The sequence below is a fragment of the Rhinatrema bivittatum genome, chromosome 8, assembly GCF_901001135.1.
Source record: "Rhinatrema bivittatum chromosome 8, aRhiBiv1.1, whole genome shotgun sequence".
NCBI lineage: Eukaryota > Metazoa > Chordata > Amphibia > Gymnophiona > Rhinatrematidae > Rhinatrema > Rhinatrema bivittatum.
This window is the reverse complement of record NC_042622.1, coordinates 92,412,338-92,430,328: the sequence shown is the minus strand read 5'-3', so window position 1 is coordinate 92,430,328 and position 17,991 is coordinate 92,412,338. Positions and strand designations below refer to the sequence as shown.

Sequence of the window (17,991 nt, the reverse complement as noted above, 5' to 3'; positions counted from 1 at the left end):
ATTGTAAGTGAAGAATTTGCTAACAAAAAAGCTCGTAAAGCCTTCTTAAATAAATAAAAATTATTTGGGAAATTTAGAAAACAATTTCTCTTATTATCACATCAGAACCTTACATAGGGGCCTACTTTTCTTAGCTGGCACGGGCCTAATTCCTGCTCTCTCCGGCCCTGACCAAACAGACCTCTATCCATTTTAGTGAAGGACTGAGGGGTGCCTATTATCCTCATTACAAAACCAAGTATGTCATGCAGATTTACTTTACTTTTGGAAGACACTTTACCATTTTTACTTACTCCACGCAGTATCCCAACCATACAACAGCCAGCACAAGATTATCTCCATGAGGGTTTGGATTAATTCCAATGCAGAGATGTTTCTCTGGAATTAACAATCTCTTTGTATTTATGCTATTAGATGGCATTTGATTTTGTTTACACCTAGAATGTGAATTAATGCCATAATTTAAGGGGTTACTGCTGTACATGCAGATGTACTATATTGACTATGGTTATTTTATCTTGAAGTTGGTTCCATGGAATATTCTAGATCATGCATTAGGCTGACATTTTACATGCCCCTCCCCCGATGTGAAAATGTTGGCGGAAGCTAAAAGCTGTCAGGGTGGGTGATGTCCTTTCCTGTACTGGTAGCATCTGAGAATGCAATAGACCAATAAATAATATATCATACTCTATAATTCCCCATTTGGTTTGTTTCTATAAAGAGGTGATTGTGAGTAGGTTGGAACTGTACTGCTAAGAGAAAGGCACTCTGTAACTGCAAACTTGTGATTACTGCAAAAAAAAGAAACAGAAAGATCAACCACACAGACACAGAAAAAGTTGTATCTGTTGTTTTCCCTACAGGAATTTGCCCAAATAGACTTCCCGCAGTGTTAATGAGGGCCATGAGAAATCATACAATGATCTGGGGAGTGCCTTTAGGGCTGCCCAGCTCCCCATCCAAAATACTCTTCAATTTTCCTCTATCCATGTGGCTGGCTGGCAAAGTTTCAAGAGATTTCCATTTGTTGTGTAGCATCAGACATCCTCTTGCCCTCTTTCGCCATTTCTTTGGCATACTGTTTCTCCTGGGAGAAGTCTAACAAGAGCCAGACAATGAGGGACACTGGGGTTCCCCGTTTAACCACCACCCAGATATGAAGGAGACAGATTCTGGTGCCCTTTCATAACCCTGAACCCTCAAATCTCCACAGTGCTTCCTCTTCAGAGGCGAGGGGTAGATGCAGCCAGTGCTTGAGGCCTCTCGCTGGACCAGTGAAGCTCTGTGCAGACTCCGCCTCTCTATGGAACTATGCCAAAGATGCACTGTCAGCTTCTTTCTATTTGGAAGTAGGCCAGGGTAGGGGGTGGAGACGGGGTCATGCTCCCTTATCCTATCACCTTACACCACAACAATCTTCTGGCATTCCTATTTCTAAATTGTACAGGGCTAACAACATCAGCTATTCAATGTGTCACATTCGTGTAAGCATTAGAGTACCTAACACCCAGTTTCCAATCACAACATCAGAGGACGGGGGCAGGAAATACTTTCATTTTTTTTCCCATGTAAAGAAAAAAAAAATGTAAATGTGTCACTCAAAATTATCTGCTACATTTTCAAAAACTAAAGTTATTTAACGTATTAATAATGCACCAGAAGAAACCCTTTTAAAGGAGAGGAAGTTGTGGAACAAGGCATCATGATACAAGGCTGTGAGTGGAGAAACTCTAGAGCAACAGTCAGGAAATATTTTCACATGGAAAGGGTGGTCAACGCATGGTATGCCCTCCTGGAGCAGGTGGTGGAGGCTAAGACTCTAACAGACTTTAAATGGGCATGGGATATGCCCAGAGGATCCTCAGTTGCAAAATAAGTGACAAAATAGAGGAATCATGACCTAACTTCTCCCTGTACTCATCCACCAAAGTCTCATTTCTTTCCACTGATAAGCACATTTCAGCGCTCATGAGTTGGCCTCAGCATTGTTTGGTCTGCTTCTTGCCACAGGTTTCAGATCTTGTAGCATAGTCCCATATCGGCTCTTGACCTGCTGGCTTGGACAAAGAGGTGATTTAGGGCCTTCCTCCTCTACTGGAAGCTGCTCAGTTGCATTGATAGCCAAATTAATCCCAGCAGCAAGGTCTCCAAGTCATGCCCGCTATACCTCCCCACAGGTTTGTGCTAATTATTTCTGGCAAGACTCGCTTATTGAGAAAGGGTGAACAAACCAGGGCTCTTTAGCTTGGAGAAAGAGATGACTGAGAGGGGATACGTCTGAGATTTATAAAATCATGGGGTGGAACGGGTAAACAGGGAACAGTTATTTATGCTTTCAAACAACTCTAGGGCTAGGAAACACTCCATGAAACTAACAACCAGGAGATTTAAAACAAATCATAGGAAATGGTTTTTCACTCATAGCACAATAAAGCTATGCAATCTGTTGCCAGAGGCTGTGGTCAAGGCAACTAATAGAGTGGGGTTCAAATGAGGGTTAGAAATGTTCCTGAAGGAAAAGTCCATAAACCATTATTAGCCAGGTAGACCTAGGAAAGCCAGCTCTTATTCCTGGCAGTGAGAAACAAGAAATAGATCAACTATTGAGGATTTGCCAGATACTTGTGACCCGGACTGCCACTGTTGGAGACAGGATTCTGGGCTCGATGATTCGTAGTCTGACCCAGCACTGCACATCTTGTGTTACAATGCACTTATTTTGTCACAAAGAGGTTCCTGCATGACTTCAGGCATTTCTTTTGCCAGGGTGACAGAGCACTATGGCAGCAATATCACTTAATAATTTGCATGGACTTGCCCAGGTTCCCTCCCCTATTACAGTGGCCTGCTTTGCATATGATTTGCATGCATTAATAATGCAAATACATGCAAAGAAAGTCATTAATAGGCAATTCTATGCTGCTATTTTATTACGGCTGTCTGAGAAAGTGGTCAGCCATGATAAAATAACAACACCTCCTAGGTGTTTGATAAATGTAATATGTTGGGATGTGTGGTAACTGGAATGCAGAGAAAACTTTGGCTAGTAGAGGCTCATTAGTATCATCTGTGGCAATGCGATTAGCCATGAGACCATTTTTGCATCCGGTGTCATTATAAATGATGGAGCATGGCTTGGGTTTGAGTTTTTAGGCCAAACTTGGAATCGTAATGCGCCACCACAGCTGACAGCATAGGACACTCTTGTTTACACAGGGCACAAGCGTCTTCCACTCCCAGTACCTGTCGTGAGCAGGGCCAGAGTTAAGAATTTGGCGCTCATAGGTGGAGTGCCATGGCAGCGCCCCTTTGAAGCAGTGGGGGCAAGCAAAAGCAGGCCCTTCTTTGGCCTGGGTATTTGTCGCCTTTGAAACTTGGAGCCCTACACCTAACTCCGGGCCCGGTGGTGAGTGGTCTAGTGGTCACAGCATTGATCCTGGGATATGAGTTCGCTCCCTCTGCCACTAACTCTCTGTGTGACCTTGCAGAGTCACTTTGTCACTTCATGCTTCTGGGAACACAGTGAAGTACAAGGCGTTTGCCTCAAGTTGGCTTTCCTGGTAAACAAATTAAAAGGAATTTATTTTACAAAGTGTCTGAGGGCAACCTCAAATGCACTCAACTACCAAGTGAAGAAGGCAAGCCTTCAAAGATCTCATTTGAGTCCCCCCTCCCTTCCCCCATCCTCCCCCACCCCCTGGAAGTACAATGCAACTTTACCTGAAGATCGGTCTCCACAGATAGCGCAGATGTGTTTGGTGAAGGAGGCCATGGTTCCTGAGGGATGCGTGGGCACTTTAAGAATGCCGTTAATTCCCAGAGGGGGCTTAATGTCTTCTGTGCTGCTGACTGAACTCAAGGGGGAATTTAGCTAAAAATAAGCAAATTAATTAAATTAAGCAAACACATGAATAGATGCTTATTACATAAATGTTATACCTGTCCCCCCCCCCCCCACCACACACACACACACACACACACACACACACACACACACACACACACCATCGCTCAGCCCACTTTGTCACATCCATAACTCCTCACTGTCACTCCTGCTGAGCTGGCAACCTCTCTCAAAACTGCTTGGGCCGCAGCCACACACTGTAAACCTTTTTAAGGGGAACACTGAAAATGCAGTGTTCTTATTAAAACAGCGGAACGGCGAGTTTCTGGAGCGTGAGCAGTGTGTGGTTTACCAAGTCCGTTCCAGACTGCTCTAGTGAGACTTTCAGACGCTATAGTCTGTGCAATTGAAGAGGTTTGGGGAAAGAAAAAAAAAAAGCCTGCTTTTTTTTTTTTAAACAACAAAAAAAAAAAAAAAATTTGCAGAGCAGGCACAATGTCGACATACACGCTGTGATAGTTGCCCCTATCTGTGGTCACATCTGATGAGCCTGACCACGTGGTGGCTTGCTACGCAGTTGCTCAATAGTCACATGATTCAATGAGTCAGTAAAAAAGAATGGATTTAAATGTTCCTTTAGCTAAATGTCTACAAGCGACCTTCTTTTCACACTAGATCTGTAATTTGCACAGTTAAAGAGCCATAACTTGTTTTTTCTCTGCACTGTGCTCAATCCCTTTTAATATACCGGTCCTCTAGCCATAACCTCCCCAACTCTTGATCTTCCAATGCAGTCATGCCCTGCTCTGGTGCTGCCGCTGCCGTGCACCCGTGGCACTGACAGACCGCAAGAGTTCCAGAGGTGATGCACCAGGGCACCCCGTTCACAATCCCCTTGGCTTCCGTTCCATATTGTTTCCCTGCTCTGTAACTTTCAGGAACCCAGACATTTCCCATGAAGGTAAGAAGCACTTACCGTAAATTCATGAGAATCTGAGTACACAGCACAGGTCACAAGCCAGAGCTGCAAATTCAATTAGTTAACACCACATTTCAAAATTGGCTTTGCCTGTTATATGTAGTGCAGCCAACAGGTGCGGCAGCAGCTTCTAGAGTTATGGCTGCACAGTTTCTGTTAGTCCCACACACACACTGCTGCTCTGTATACAGTCTGCAGCCCACCAATATCTGTAGCAGGAGAAATAATCTGACAGGCACCATGGGAAGACACTACCCAAGCCACAAAGCACAGAAGAATGTTAACCGCCTGGGCAGTTATCACAATGCAAAGTAAACCACAGAATGGGGAGTTCCGTTACCATCAATTCTTATTCATTTAACTCCTACGGCAGTCAGGACCTGTTGTACTTGTGCTCTCACAGTGTCATTCAGAGCAGAAGCTGCATCTTAGCATCGCCTGTTCCACCTTGCTGCCTCCACTCCCTTTCAGGGGACCTTCCTGCCCAGTCTGAGCATTCTCCAGCAATTCGAGATCCAAAACACACATCCTAATGGTGTTCTTTCAGACCACATGTTCTGCTCTATACTGTCCCAGACCAACGGCTCATGAACAGCAAGCAACATGCCCTGAAGTATTCATCGGAGGGTTGGCCAGACTGATGTAGGAGTTGGTACAGCAAGAACAAATAGTAAAGGAAAGTCCCATTCTGTTTCGCTCCTTGCACAGGCGCTACGTGGGACGTAACTCAGCAGTGCCTCAGAGAATGGGATTCACGGTAGCTGAGACAGCATCATCCTACACTCAACAGTGTTTCGTGAAGATCTGACGAGAACCCTACGTCTCTGCCTTACATCTCTCTCAACATGGAGGCGTAAGCCTTCCCCGCCTACGTAGCAGAGATCATTCTAGCCGACTGTGGACAGAGGAAACTGCAGGAGTTCTACGCAACTCCTCGCATGACTCAGTGATGCAAGACATCACCCATCTCTAGACAGAAGCCTTAGAAGCCTGCAAACCCTTCTTACCAGGTTTCCTGAAATGTGTCATCTTTTTCAGACAGTGAAGTTTCACTACTTTGGGGGTTCTTGGGCTTTAAAAACACGTGGAGGATGATTTTCTAAGGGGATTTAGGCAGGAAGCCAAACCGGGGTTAAAATAGTGCGCATTTATTTGAAGATCTAAATGGTTTTCCCCCCCCGACCCAAAACACAGCCCCAGGACTGCCTCTTTCTAACCGGCTGAAAGTGCACCTGTTATAGAAGCCTGTGCGTGCTTCTAGCTGGGCTGAGAAATGCAATTTGCAGACAGGGTAACTTACCGGGGTAAATCACTTTTTTATCAAGGGAAATGGCTTTGAAAAATTTCTTTCCAGTGGGGCAGTTTTTCAAACTATCCACATTGAGACAAAGTCCGTGAGTCCTCCTTGCTCGCGGACTCTGCCCCCAATTTTTAAAGCAAAAGTACGTGTTCTATTAGGTTGAAATTTGCTGCGAGTACAAAGAGGACATTTGCACCTGCTTTTTCCCTGGGTACTTTTCCAAGAGAAAATAACCTGCATGGATTTGAAACTGCGAGCTGTAAGTGTAGTTCTTCTCCCCCGATCTAAGCACGCCCCAGGGAACATCTCCCTCTCTGTGCCATAAAAGTGCACGTCTTGTGGAACCAAGCACGCCATCTCAGGGAGACAAATTCACACAAATGGCTTTGAAAATTGCCTTCTTTATGTCTCCTGAATTAGATTGGTGCTCCTTGTGCTTCCACCTTTGTTTACTTTTTTAAAAAAGTTCTATACCCATTCCCTGGTCACCCAAAGCAGTCTACAATCATATAAACTGAAAATTCAATCCAAGTTGTAAAATACAATACAGTAATTGAAAACAAACCAACAAATATAACATAGTAAAAACAAACAATACAAAACTGAGGAACTCCTACATCAGACCAAAAAACTGCAAATCAGTTCTACTTGACATCTTTCCATCCATTGTTCAACTAGTTTGCTATTACCTATTCTGGCAAATCTCATCTTGCAAAGCTGTCAAGGCCAAAAAGACAGCCATCTACTGGGATGTGCCCTGTGAAGACCAAAGTTCCTGGGCAGACTGATGCAAGGAGATGGCTCTCCACCCTTTTTAGACCTGCAGCCATAGTGATGGGCACTTTCTTTGACATATTCAGGTCCATATTGCTGACTAGACTCAACCTGATCATTCATCAAAGCAAAACCTCTCTGACCTACTTGTTCAGACTGTGTGCCTGATCTGGGTGTATAAGCCAAAGTTGCAGAATTATCAAGTAATACCTGGCCCAGAGAATTCTCTCCCTGGTGTACTACTTGAGACCCAGGATCCATGGGCAGAGACCAACACAAACCATGCCTAATGTGCTAAAGTGGCACACTTCAACATGATGGGGGAGACTTTGTCCTCCTGACTAATTCCAAAGTGGTACAGATTCTCACTCCTAAGCAAGATAGATCCTATCATGTGTCCAGAGAACTCTTGTCCCAGTGGCTAATCCATGTGTGTTTTTGAAACAAGGAAATCACTTTGTATTGGGCCGTACAGCAATCTACGTGCGTCCAGCTACAGAAAAACAAACCGGTCCCTGCATCTCAAGCATGGCCATAAGCAAGCATTATCAACACCTTGATAACACTCTAGGGACCAAACTGAGGCCAGAAATTAGAACTCTGTATTGCTCCTATTGTTCACGAAGGCTAACCTGGGGTACTTTTGGTGACAAGACAATCATGATATTCAGGTAGGCATCCTACAGATCCAAAAAGCCCAGAAGGTCTTCTGATCAGAATGTTTTAATTAGGCACAAAGGGTCTCTGTTCTGAACCCAATGAATGACTATGGAACTAGAAATTAGTTTGAATATACCCCTGTGTACCACATTTTTGACTCAGTAGTTCCTCCTTTCTGCTTTTTTCTTTCAACTTATTCAAAACCAGTGCAGGATCTTGGTTCTGATTCACAACTATCCAGGGATTTCCCCCCAGTTATAACAGACTTCCTAGTATGATCATTGCAGAAACAGTCCTGAAACCAGAACTCAAGGACCCTGTATCATGGGCTCTATCCAATAACCTAGTGTTGCCCTGATTGATGACCATGACTCCCTGCTCTCCCCCCCCCCCTCCCCCCTCCCGGAGCTGAGAGCTGCAGTATCCCAGGCTGAGTAGGGATGCAGAAGACAATCTGGACATCAAACCAGGGCCTCTGATTCAGAACCTGCCACTGAGGCCTTCCCAAGCTCACGAGAACTCTATGAAGTAAATCCTTTGGAATGAGGTCAAGGAGCCACCTGTGCAATGAAAATTTCCCAGACTGGGAAGAAACTTTGAAGCTTCCCTCCTCTACTCCGAGGCAAAGGTGCTATGGATGTCAGAACTTGCCAAACAAGTCCTAACTGCAGTAGGAAGAAACAGAACAAAAAAAACCTCAACAACTTCAGAGTAATACAACGCTCCCATCCGTGAAGAACTCAAACAAGCTTCACCGCCTGTGGAAAGAGAGGTGCTCCTGCAGCTGCCTGCTGAAATGCACTGACACTTCGACTAAATAACACAGAATCGAAGTCCGTTGGTGCTGCTGTGATAACCGATGCACGGCACATCATGTGTCTGAGCGCTTGCACTCCATTTTATCACCAGAAGCCCCGGCCCGTCGGTTGGCTGTTTTTATTTAATAAATGATCTGCGCGGGCTGTACATGAATTTCCTTTGTTGGAGAGGAGGATATCCCTTGTGCATTCGCATACTTCCGCCCCAGCTCTGTAACCGAAGCCTTCTATCTTATCTATATCCACATTTATCTTAATCCAGCTCTTGGCTTGAAAGCAGAGAGGAGGGGGGGTTTGAGTCCTATTGCAATAATAATTTGCACTGCTGATGGGTAGGAGTATTCCTTTGCATTGAGAGCTTGTCTTTCTGCTGACACTGACCAGAGCACTTCCCCTTGGCTGCCCAGCCGTTTCTCCTGGAAGGAGGGATACATCCTAATATCTGCATTGCCCTGATAGAAAAGGATGCAGGAGATACTGCTCGAAGACACAAATTGAGCCCGAGTAGCTGCCTATGCTGCATCATCCTAGGATGAGGTTATCAGGAACAAGCTGACCCGGCACTAACTTCCTCATTCAGTTCCAACTTATCCAAGCCTCCAGTGTGTTTCCAGCACCTCAGGAGGAGACACTATTTCAAAACATCCTAAGGAGAAGCCCCAGCTCTTTTGACACAGCAACTCTTTTGCTCTGTGACTGCCTTGAATTGTGATGATTAAAATGGTACTCTAAAAGGTGGGGGCCCGAGAATGCTTGCCCATTTCTTGGCTCTACAGGAGGCAAATTGGTCTGCTGAAGACGTGAGCTAGGACTGCTGCATTGGTCATTGCCTCCAACATTGTGGTACTCCCCACGCCAAACCACATCAACGTGCTTGATACCTGCAGAAAGATATCGTGGGCCCTCGCTAGAGACAATGCTCTTAGCTCGGACGATTGCTCAGCCTGCAGCGAGGGTCAGAGGTTTCCTAATGCGGACTTTGCCCTTTAAATCACAGTGACTGACTCAGCAAACAGGATTCCAGTGTCGACTGCCGTCACAACACACAAAAGCATTAAGAAAGCGGGCACTCTCAGAGCCATCACGTTTTAGCTAGCCTATACCTATGTTTTCTTTTTAGTCCTTTAAGGTTCGTAAAGGTCAAAGGTAATTGATTCTAACAGTTTACTGTGTCAAGGCAGAAATGTTAAATGGGAACCCAAGCATCTTAAGCAGCTGGAAAGACCGCATAATGCACATCCATGTGCAGGACCCACTCAAAATGTTATTTGTTTCAAAAGCTCACACTCTCCAGAGTGCTGCTGTATTTTTCTGGAGACCCGATGACTTTGTTACTGGAATAAAATACATTCAAAACTGACCCTCTCAATGGCAGAAGTTCAAATTAAGGGCTCCCAAGCAACTACATCCTAAAGGGTCCCCAGATGATGGGGGCTCCTCCCCCGAAGATCCCGGAGCGGCTTCAAGTGGGCCCCCTTCTTCCTTATGTTCCTCTGCACTGAAGGAGCTGCTTGGACAGGATTTAATCCACTGGGCACTTTGGAGAGACTCCAGAGAACTGCCACAGACTTAACGTTAGGATGCAGCAGACGCTAGCAAAATCTCAAAGACCATGAAGGTACCTGTGCCCCACACCATTTGGTTGGTCCTTCTTTTAACGCTGAAATTAACTCAGCTGCTAGCAAGAACACACCCCCTGCGCCAAACCACACCGATTTAAAAGAAAAACAAAAACTGTGCCTTGTGGAAAACCTGAAGGCCCAAATGACCAAGGCCTGGGACTGAGCAATACAGCTTGTAAGGGAATAATTCATTTCTGCCCTAATGGCAGACAAGGGACGCAACTGCCTAGGGACAGTTAGCCCACCACTGGAAGTCCCTCTCTTCCTAGAAGTGGTGCTCCTGCACTGCCCCATCCTTAACTTAGGCCAAACAGTCAAGGTGACATCGGGAGGGGCATAAAACAGGTTAACTTGTGGCTATCAGAGCAAGGGGAGACACTGCAAGAGAACATGACCTGCATATATTTGATATAAGAACCAGATTCATATGCATCTTTTTTTGTTAGCCTACACACCAGATCAGACAGGGAAGCCCAGAAGAACTGAGCTGAGAACCCGGATGTTGAAATGAAGCAGTCCAAACATACAAAACAGCCACTGACTGCATTATCAGGATTCCTTCCTGCTTTGCACAGCGTGAGCTATACTCTAGCCTCAAACCGGTACATGTTCACACCCCTCCCCTCACAGTCTCTCACCGAGAGACCAGGACTCCTCCCAGTTAAGAGCTCTGAAATGTCCCTGGCCCTGTGTCAACTCCTCACTGGAAGGCACATATCTTTCCGCAAGTGCATGTGGAGTATCTCGCAGTGCCGAGCTCGTGTCTGATGGCCCGAAAGGAAAGAGGATTGCACACGAGTACCAGCTGCAGTCAGTTGTGCTATGCAACTGTACAACCTCATGCTGGGCAGCCCCTCGATACCCGGATACCCCGTGCCCTATAATACCAGTACACAATCATGCCCTTACCTCTACGCTCTGCCATTGCTGGCGGGGGATGGGAACGGTACTGTTAGCAGCTTTCACAGCAGCAGCTCAATCGTGCATGAATCAGCTCCATCCTCAGAGCGTAGTTCCAAGCCAAAGCATGCAAACACCTCCCGTCTAGCAAAATGCAACAGGGGCTACCATGGAAGGACAAACGACGGCAGATCCCGGATGTGCACTGCAGCTCCAGCTGATACACTGAGATGGGGAGGGAAGGGGACACTTGACTTCCAAATCCAGAGAGATTCTTTTAGTTTCCCATCTCCCCAGGTATGAGCAAGTGGATATATGCATTTGGTTGTGCATACCCCATCGTCTTTCTGTTTTCCTTCTACATAAACTTGAACCATACTGCCAACTGCATCTCCTGACTCCAAGTGCATAGCACATTACAGCTGTTTGTGTCTCATTACCGGAAATATCTGGTAAGCAAATGCTGACCTCAACATGAACAGTACAGCACTGAACAGAGGTCCTGTGAAAGGAAATCCCTTCTTCTCCTCTATCCTTATTCCCAGAAGAACCACCCTGGCAGGAAAAATGATTGGCCAGTCATTGGTACTCTTACATGTAATTGGAGCCATCCTGCACAAAGAAATCTGCTTTGGCGGAAGACACTGTCTCCTGCACTGTGAGATCCTGCAGGAACACCAGGAATTCTGCATTAGATACAGGGGAGGACACCATCTCCTGCACTGTGAGATCCTGCAGGAACACCAGGAATTCTGCATTAGATACAGGGGAGGACACCGTCTCCTGCACTGTGAGATCCTGCAGGAACACCAGGAATTCTGCATTAGATACAGGGGAGGACACTGTCTCCTGCACTGTGAGATCCTGCAGGAACACCAGGAATTCTGCATTAGATACAGGGGAGGACACTGTCTCCTGCACTGTGAGATCCTGCAGGAACACCAGGAATTCTGCATTAGATACAGGGGAGGACACTGTCTCCTGCACTGTGAGATCCTGCAGGAACACCAGGAATTCTGCATTAGATACAGGGGAGGACACTGTCTCCTGCACTGTGAGATCCTGCAGGAACACCAGGAATTCTGCATTAGATACAGGGGAGGACACTGTCTCCTGCACTGTGAGATCCTGCAGGAACACCAGGAATTCTGCATTAGATACAGGGGAGGACACTGTCTCCTGCACTGTGAGATCCTGCAGGAACACCAAGAATTCTGCATTAGATACAGGGGAGGACACTGTCTCCTGCAATGTGAGATCCTGCAGGAACTCCCAGAGATCTGCAATATATACAAAGCAGGAAAGACAGAATGGCATAACAAAAGAAGAAAGAAACCAAAGAAACTAATAACATAGCTCTGACTATATTAACACATTCTGTACATATATGTGAGCAAGTCCAATATAATTAGGGCTTCTGATTTTAGGCTTTAACCAATAAACCTCAATAAAACACCCCTGATGCAAAAAAAACACAAAAACCTAAAACTAAAATAGGTAATTATTACTTAAAACACCAGAAAAACACCATTTTCCCTTGTACTCTCTCACCCCTCCTTAGCCTACCCTGGATCCTCGGCTTTCTTTTTGTATCTTTTCCACGCTAATGATGACGCAACTGCACAAATGTATGTATTGGATTCAACCGGAAACGGTACCCAACAATAGTATCTGCACCACAAAAACACTGATAAACACCAATTTTTGGTACCCCCAAAGAGCACCTAATTATCTGGAAAATAAACACCTAAATTTACTATTTATAAACACCTAAAATCAGAAGCCCTAAATGTAATGCATGATAAAATCATTTAATAAATACAACAAAACAATCTACAAAATGTTCATAATACAAACACTTATAAAACCACATACAAAATAAACTGGTTAAAAATTAAAACCTCAATTTCAACATCAAATGCCTACTTCAGGGGAAATTTAAAACAGTTAAATCTACTAGGATAAACTCTTGGTGTTCATAAAGGATATTCTAAAATAGTGAGTAAACTGCCCAGTGTGCTTGTTGAAGGCAAATCCTGTACTTGGTCTGAGGATCTTTCCCGAGGAGCCACTCACAAACTGGAAGTTTCACAAATTCTTACTGGGGACACAATACTTCAACAGAAAACTCTGCTGACCCTGAAGCAGGCATCCGAGGCTGAAACATGGCCTTGACAGGACCTTAATTCTCTTTTTTTTAATAGTTTTTTTTTTAATTTGGTTTTATACGGGTTTGTTTGTTTTTTTTGTATTTTGAAAATTGTTTTGCTGTATTTATTAAATGCTTTGCTAATATGTTATAATGGCTTTCCTCAGGTATACGTGTTAATGTAATCTGAGATATTTTATTAGTTGTTTGGTTTCACTCGACTTTTGTTCCACCACTTTGTCTTTCTATTTCATGCTGGTAGTCGGACCTTTGGTTTTCTTGTGTTAGAAAAAGATGCAGGACCTGCAGGAGCTCCCAGAGATCTACATCTGATACTGAGCAGGACCGTCTCCTTTACTGTGACGTATCCTGCAGAAACCTCCAGAAATCCGCATTCTTGTAAAAAAAAAAAAAAAACCCACCCAAAGTGACTCATTACAGGAAGAAAGATGCATGTTCTTGCTTTTCTCGCTACACAAACTGGTTCGTCAGTATAAACGAGCCAAAGGACAGGCTTTGTCTGGGAAGGTCTGTTGTCCAGTGCTTTCCTTAGTATGGAAGTTCTAGATTTCCATTAGCCCAGAATATTATGGCAATAAACTCTGATATGGGGTAACATTGCCCGCCAAAGGCAAAACCCATTACTGAATGGTTAAGAGGTAATGGGAGGCAGGTGTGCCCACAGATGCAGACAAAGAACCCCAAGGGCTGAACACCTTAATCCGTAACCCCTGACCCCTGTGCCACTGGTTCCAGTAATGGGAATGGTGTATAAGACCACATTAAGAAGACACTGGAAGAATGCATCATTATTAAGCATGAATATGAATGGCCCAGAGTGTGAATTAACAATTTTGGTTCCTCTAACTTTTCACCACCTCCCCCTCTCTTCCTCTATGACCATGCCAATTTTTTGCCCCATGTCAGCAGAAACTAAGTTGAGGGCCAAGTCATAGCCCAGCCCCCCAGGCGTCTCCCTGGCTAGGACCCTGCCTCAGCATGTCTCCTTAGCGGAGCGGAAGGAGTCATCGAAACCTTCACACAGAAATGTTTGTTCCCTAAAATGCCTTTGTCCTTTCAGCTGCAGAAAAATGTGGAAATTAAAACTAAGAAATGCCCATGTGCTACAAGATTAGTTCTCTCTCTATCTCTCTCATTTCTGAAATTTGAAATCAGCATAAAGACTAAAAATGTTAAAAAGAAAAACAGAAGGTAAAAGGTAAAACTAGGAGGTTTGCATCTGGGTGGCCCTAGTAGGAAGATCTGCCCCTACAGGTGACTGAGCCCACCTCACTCCCTTTTGCTTCCAATGAGCATTCAGGTAAAGAAAGAAGACAGGACCACTAGGATGGATTTCTGGTTGGAGCTTGTTTTTGTCTAACTAAACTATTTCAGAATGCTTCGGGCAGTGCTGGCTCTTCATGTTTGCTGGGCATGGGGTCAGGTCATCTGATTCTTCCTTTGGTATGTCTCCTAGACAGACCGGCATTCATCAGGCACTGCCCCCACAGTCCAACCAGGAATGACTTATCTGCCCACTTGAGTTGCACAACATATCTGGAGGTGCGAGCTGAGTTTTGAAGGCCAACTGAAGAGAAACGCCCTGGATGAGACAGCCTATATGATTGGGAACCTGCAACATGTATCGATGCATTTAGGGGAGCCCAAAGTTCACATGAGCAATCGTGTGAATATAAGTCAGATCAAGACAGACAGGAAATGCCAAACAAGCCATCTCATTCAGGAGTACGTCCTATACAAATTTCTTCACAAAAGATTTGTTTGGAGAAATCAAGCTTCCCCATCATCTTGGATGTGGTGCAATGATGGAACAGGCCATGGCTGCCACCCAGCACGATGCAGAATAAGAGGGTATGGCACGCTTGACCAATCCAGTGTTCTCTTGCACTCTTTAATATCATAATCACACAAAAAGCAGTCTTTACCTGACCATGAATGTGTGGTATGGAGCTTCTCCCACATTAAGTAGAATTGATTACCTATAACAGGTGTTCTCCTAGGACAGCAGGATGTTAGTCCTCACAAATAGGTGACATCATCATATGGAGCCCAGCACAGAAAACTTATGTCAAAGTTTCCGGAACTTTAACTAGGCACACTGAGCATGCCCAGCATGCCCTAATCCACACGGGATCCCTCTTCAGTCTCGTAACATAGAATTACAATAAAAATAAAATAAAATAAACAATAGAAGAAACCCAATATTCTCGGGGTAGTGGGCGGGTTTCGTGAGGACTAACATCCTGATGTCCTAGGAAAACACCTGTTACAGGTAAGTAACTCTGTTTTCTTCTAGGACAAGCAGGATGGTAGTCCTCACACATAGGTGAATCCCTAGCTACAGGCTGCTCTCCAACACAAAAGGGGACCAACAAGCACTAACCAGGTACCAACGGGCACAACAACCACAGTGCTGTTGGTAACAGAGAGGGAGACAGCCTGAACCCAAACAACAAGCCTTAGATAGGGAGAGTTGGGTTCTACACTTCAAACAGGTTCCAGAGGACAGACTGGCCGAACCTACTGTCACGTCAGCCATCCCTATCCAGACAGTAGTGAGATGCGAATGTGTGGAGAGAACACCACGTCACAACCTTGCAGATCTCCTATATGGGAACTGCTTGCAAGTGGGCCACCAACACTGCCATGGCTCTAACAGAATGAGCCTTGACATGACACCCAAGATGCAGTCCCATCTGGACATAACAGAAGGAGATGCAATCTGCTAGCCAATAGGACAGTGTCTGGCAATGGCAACTCCCAATCTAATCCTGTCAAAAGAAATGAAAAGTTGGGTGGACTGACGATGGGATTAAGTCCACTCCAGGTAGAAGGCTAAAGCTCTCTTGCAATCCAAACTGTGCAGTGCTCATTTGCCTTGGTGCGAATGAGGCCTGGGAAAGAATGCTGGCAGGATGACTGACTGGTTAAGATGAAGGTCCGTCATCACCTTAGGCAGAAACTTAGGGGGTAATTTTCAAAAGCAGTTACATGCGTAAATGTAGCTACTATTGTAGCAATTTTCAAAAGCCATTTACTCAAGTAAAGTGCACTTATGTGAGTAAATCCTATAGACAAGTCAATGGCATATATTGTAGCAATTTTCAAAAACCCACTTACTCAAGTAAAGTGAATTTACTCCAATAAACCTGGTTTTTACTCGAGTAAATGCTTTTTAAAATCAGGCCCTTAGGGTGTGTGCGCAAAACCACCCTGTCATGATAAAACTTGGTATAAGGTGGATAAGTCACTAAGGCATGGAGCTCACTCACCCTGCACGCTGAAGTGACCACCACCAAAAATATGACCTTCCAGGTCAGATACTTCAGGTCAGAGGTATGCAGCAGCTCAAAAGGAGCTTTCATCAGATGAGCTAGCACCACGTTGAGGTCCCAAGACACAGCAGGAGGCCTTAGTGGAGGCTTCAACTGAAGCAGCTCCGCATGAAATGTACAACTATGGACTGTACAGAGATGGGCGAACCAAATACACTTTGGCGGTACGCTCCAATAGCACTAAGAGGAGCTCTAAAGGAGTTGGTTTTTAGACCATCCTCTGAGAGGTGCAGAAGGTAGTCAAGCAGATTTTGTGTGGGGCAGGAGAAAGGATCTAGGGCCTTTTGCTCACAGCACATGGAAAACCTCCTCTACTTCAGTCCATAGGACTTTCAAGTGGAAAGCTTTCTAGAAGCTACTAGGACCCGTGACACATCTTCAGAAAGATTCAGCGGCTGCAGAATCAGCCTCTCAACATCCAGGCTGTAAGTGACAGGGCCTGGAGGTTGGGATGGCGCAGCCTGCCCTGATCTTGCATGCTAAGGTCTGAGGAAGTCCCCAGACTGATCGGTTTCTGGAAGGACAACTCCAGAAGAAGTGGAAACCAGACCTATCTCAGCCAATGTGGAGCTATGAGGATCATAGTCTCTCAGTCCTGACGAAGCTTCAGGAGAGTTTTTGTTACTAGAGGAAATGGAGGATACACGAACAGAAGACCGTTGCCCCAATGGCGATTAAAGGCGTCCAAGTCTAGTTTGCCATCTGACCTGTACAGGGAGCAGAACTGAGACACTTTCCTGTTGCAGGGGGGATAAAAACAAGTCCACATCTGGGTTTCCCCAGAGGTGGAGATCCAATTCGCCACCCCCTGGTTGAGCAACCACTTGTGGAGTCTGAAGACCCGACTCAGTCTGTCCACTATGACGTTCTCCGTTCCGGCCAGATACATGACCCGGAGTACCACTACATGGGACAGAGCCCAGGACCAGATCTGACTGCTTCCTGACACAAGAGGTATGATCCTGTGCCTCTCTGCTTGTTGACATATCACATGGCTACTTGGTTGTCTGTTTGAATCAGGACAATTTTGTTGGACAGTTGATCTCTGAAAGCCCTTAGAGCGTACCTAAATTCCCAGAGCTCCAGGAAGTTGATCTGACACCATGCTTCCTGAGAGGACCATAGACCCTGGGTACAAAGCCCCTCTACATGGGCACCCCACCCCAGGGTGGATGAATCAGTGGTAAGTACAATTTGAGAAGGGGGATTTTGGAAATAAATTTCCTGCTCCAAATTCGAGAGAACATGCAACCAGGACAAGGAGTCCCAGAGGGACGCAGTGATGCAGATGTGATCCTGAGGGCTCTGGGTGGGTTGGCGCCACTGTGACTTTAAAGTCCATTGGGCTCTGCGTATGTGCAAGCGTGCCAAGGCAGTGACATGGACGGTTGAGTTGAGACTTTGGGTAATTGATGACGAACCCTAGTGACTCCAGCACCCAGATAGTCAAGTGCAAGGACCGATCTGCCCCTGCCCGAGAGGCACTCTTGACCAGCCAATCGTCTAGATAAGGGAAAACATGTACTCCCAGCCTGCGGAGGTGCACCCCCACCATGGTCAGACATTTCATAAAGATACGTGGGGCA

At 45.4% G+C, this 17,991-nt stretch overlaps 1 protein-coding gene across 3 annotated transcripts in view; it reads right to left on the bottom strand.

Moving 5' to 3' along the window:
- RXRA (retinoid X receptor alpha) overlaps positions 1-17,991 on the bottom strand; it is a 231,027-nt gene that overhangs the window by 56,654 nt on the left and 156,382 nt on the right. For all 3 annotated transcript variants that reach the window (XM_029614823.1, XM_029614826.1, XM_029614824.1), the window contains exon 3: positions 3,724-3,874. In XM_029614823.1, the coding sequence (XP_029470683.1) occupies positions 3,724-3,874 (151 nt within the window). The remainder of the gene's footprint in view (positions 1-3,723; positions 3,875-17,991) is intronic.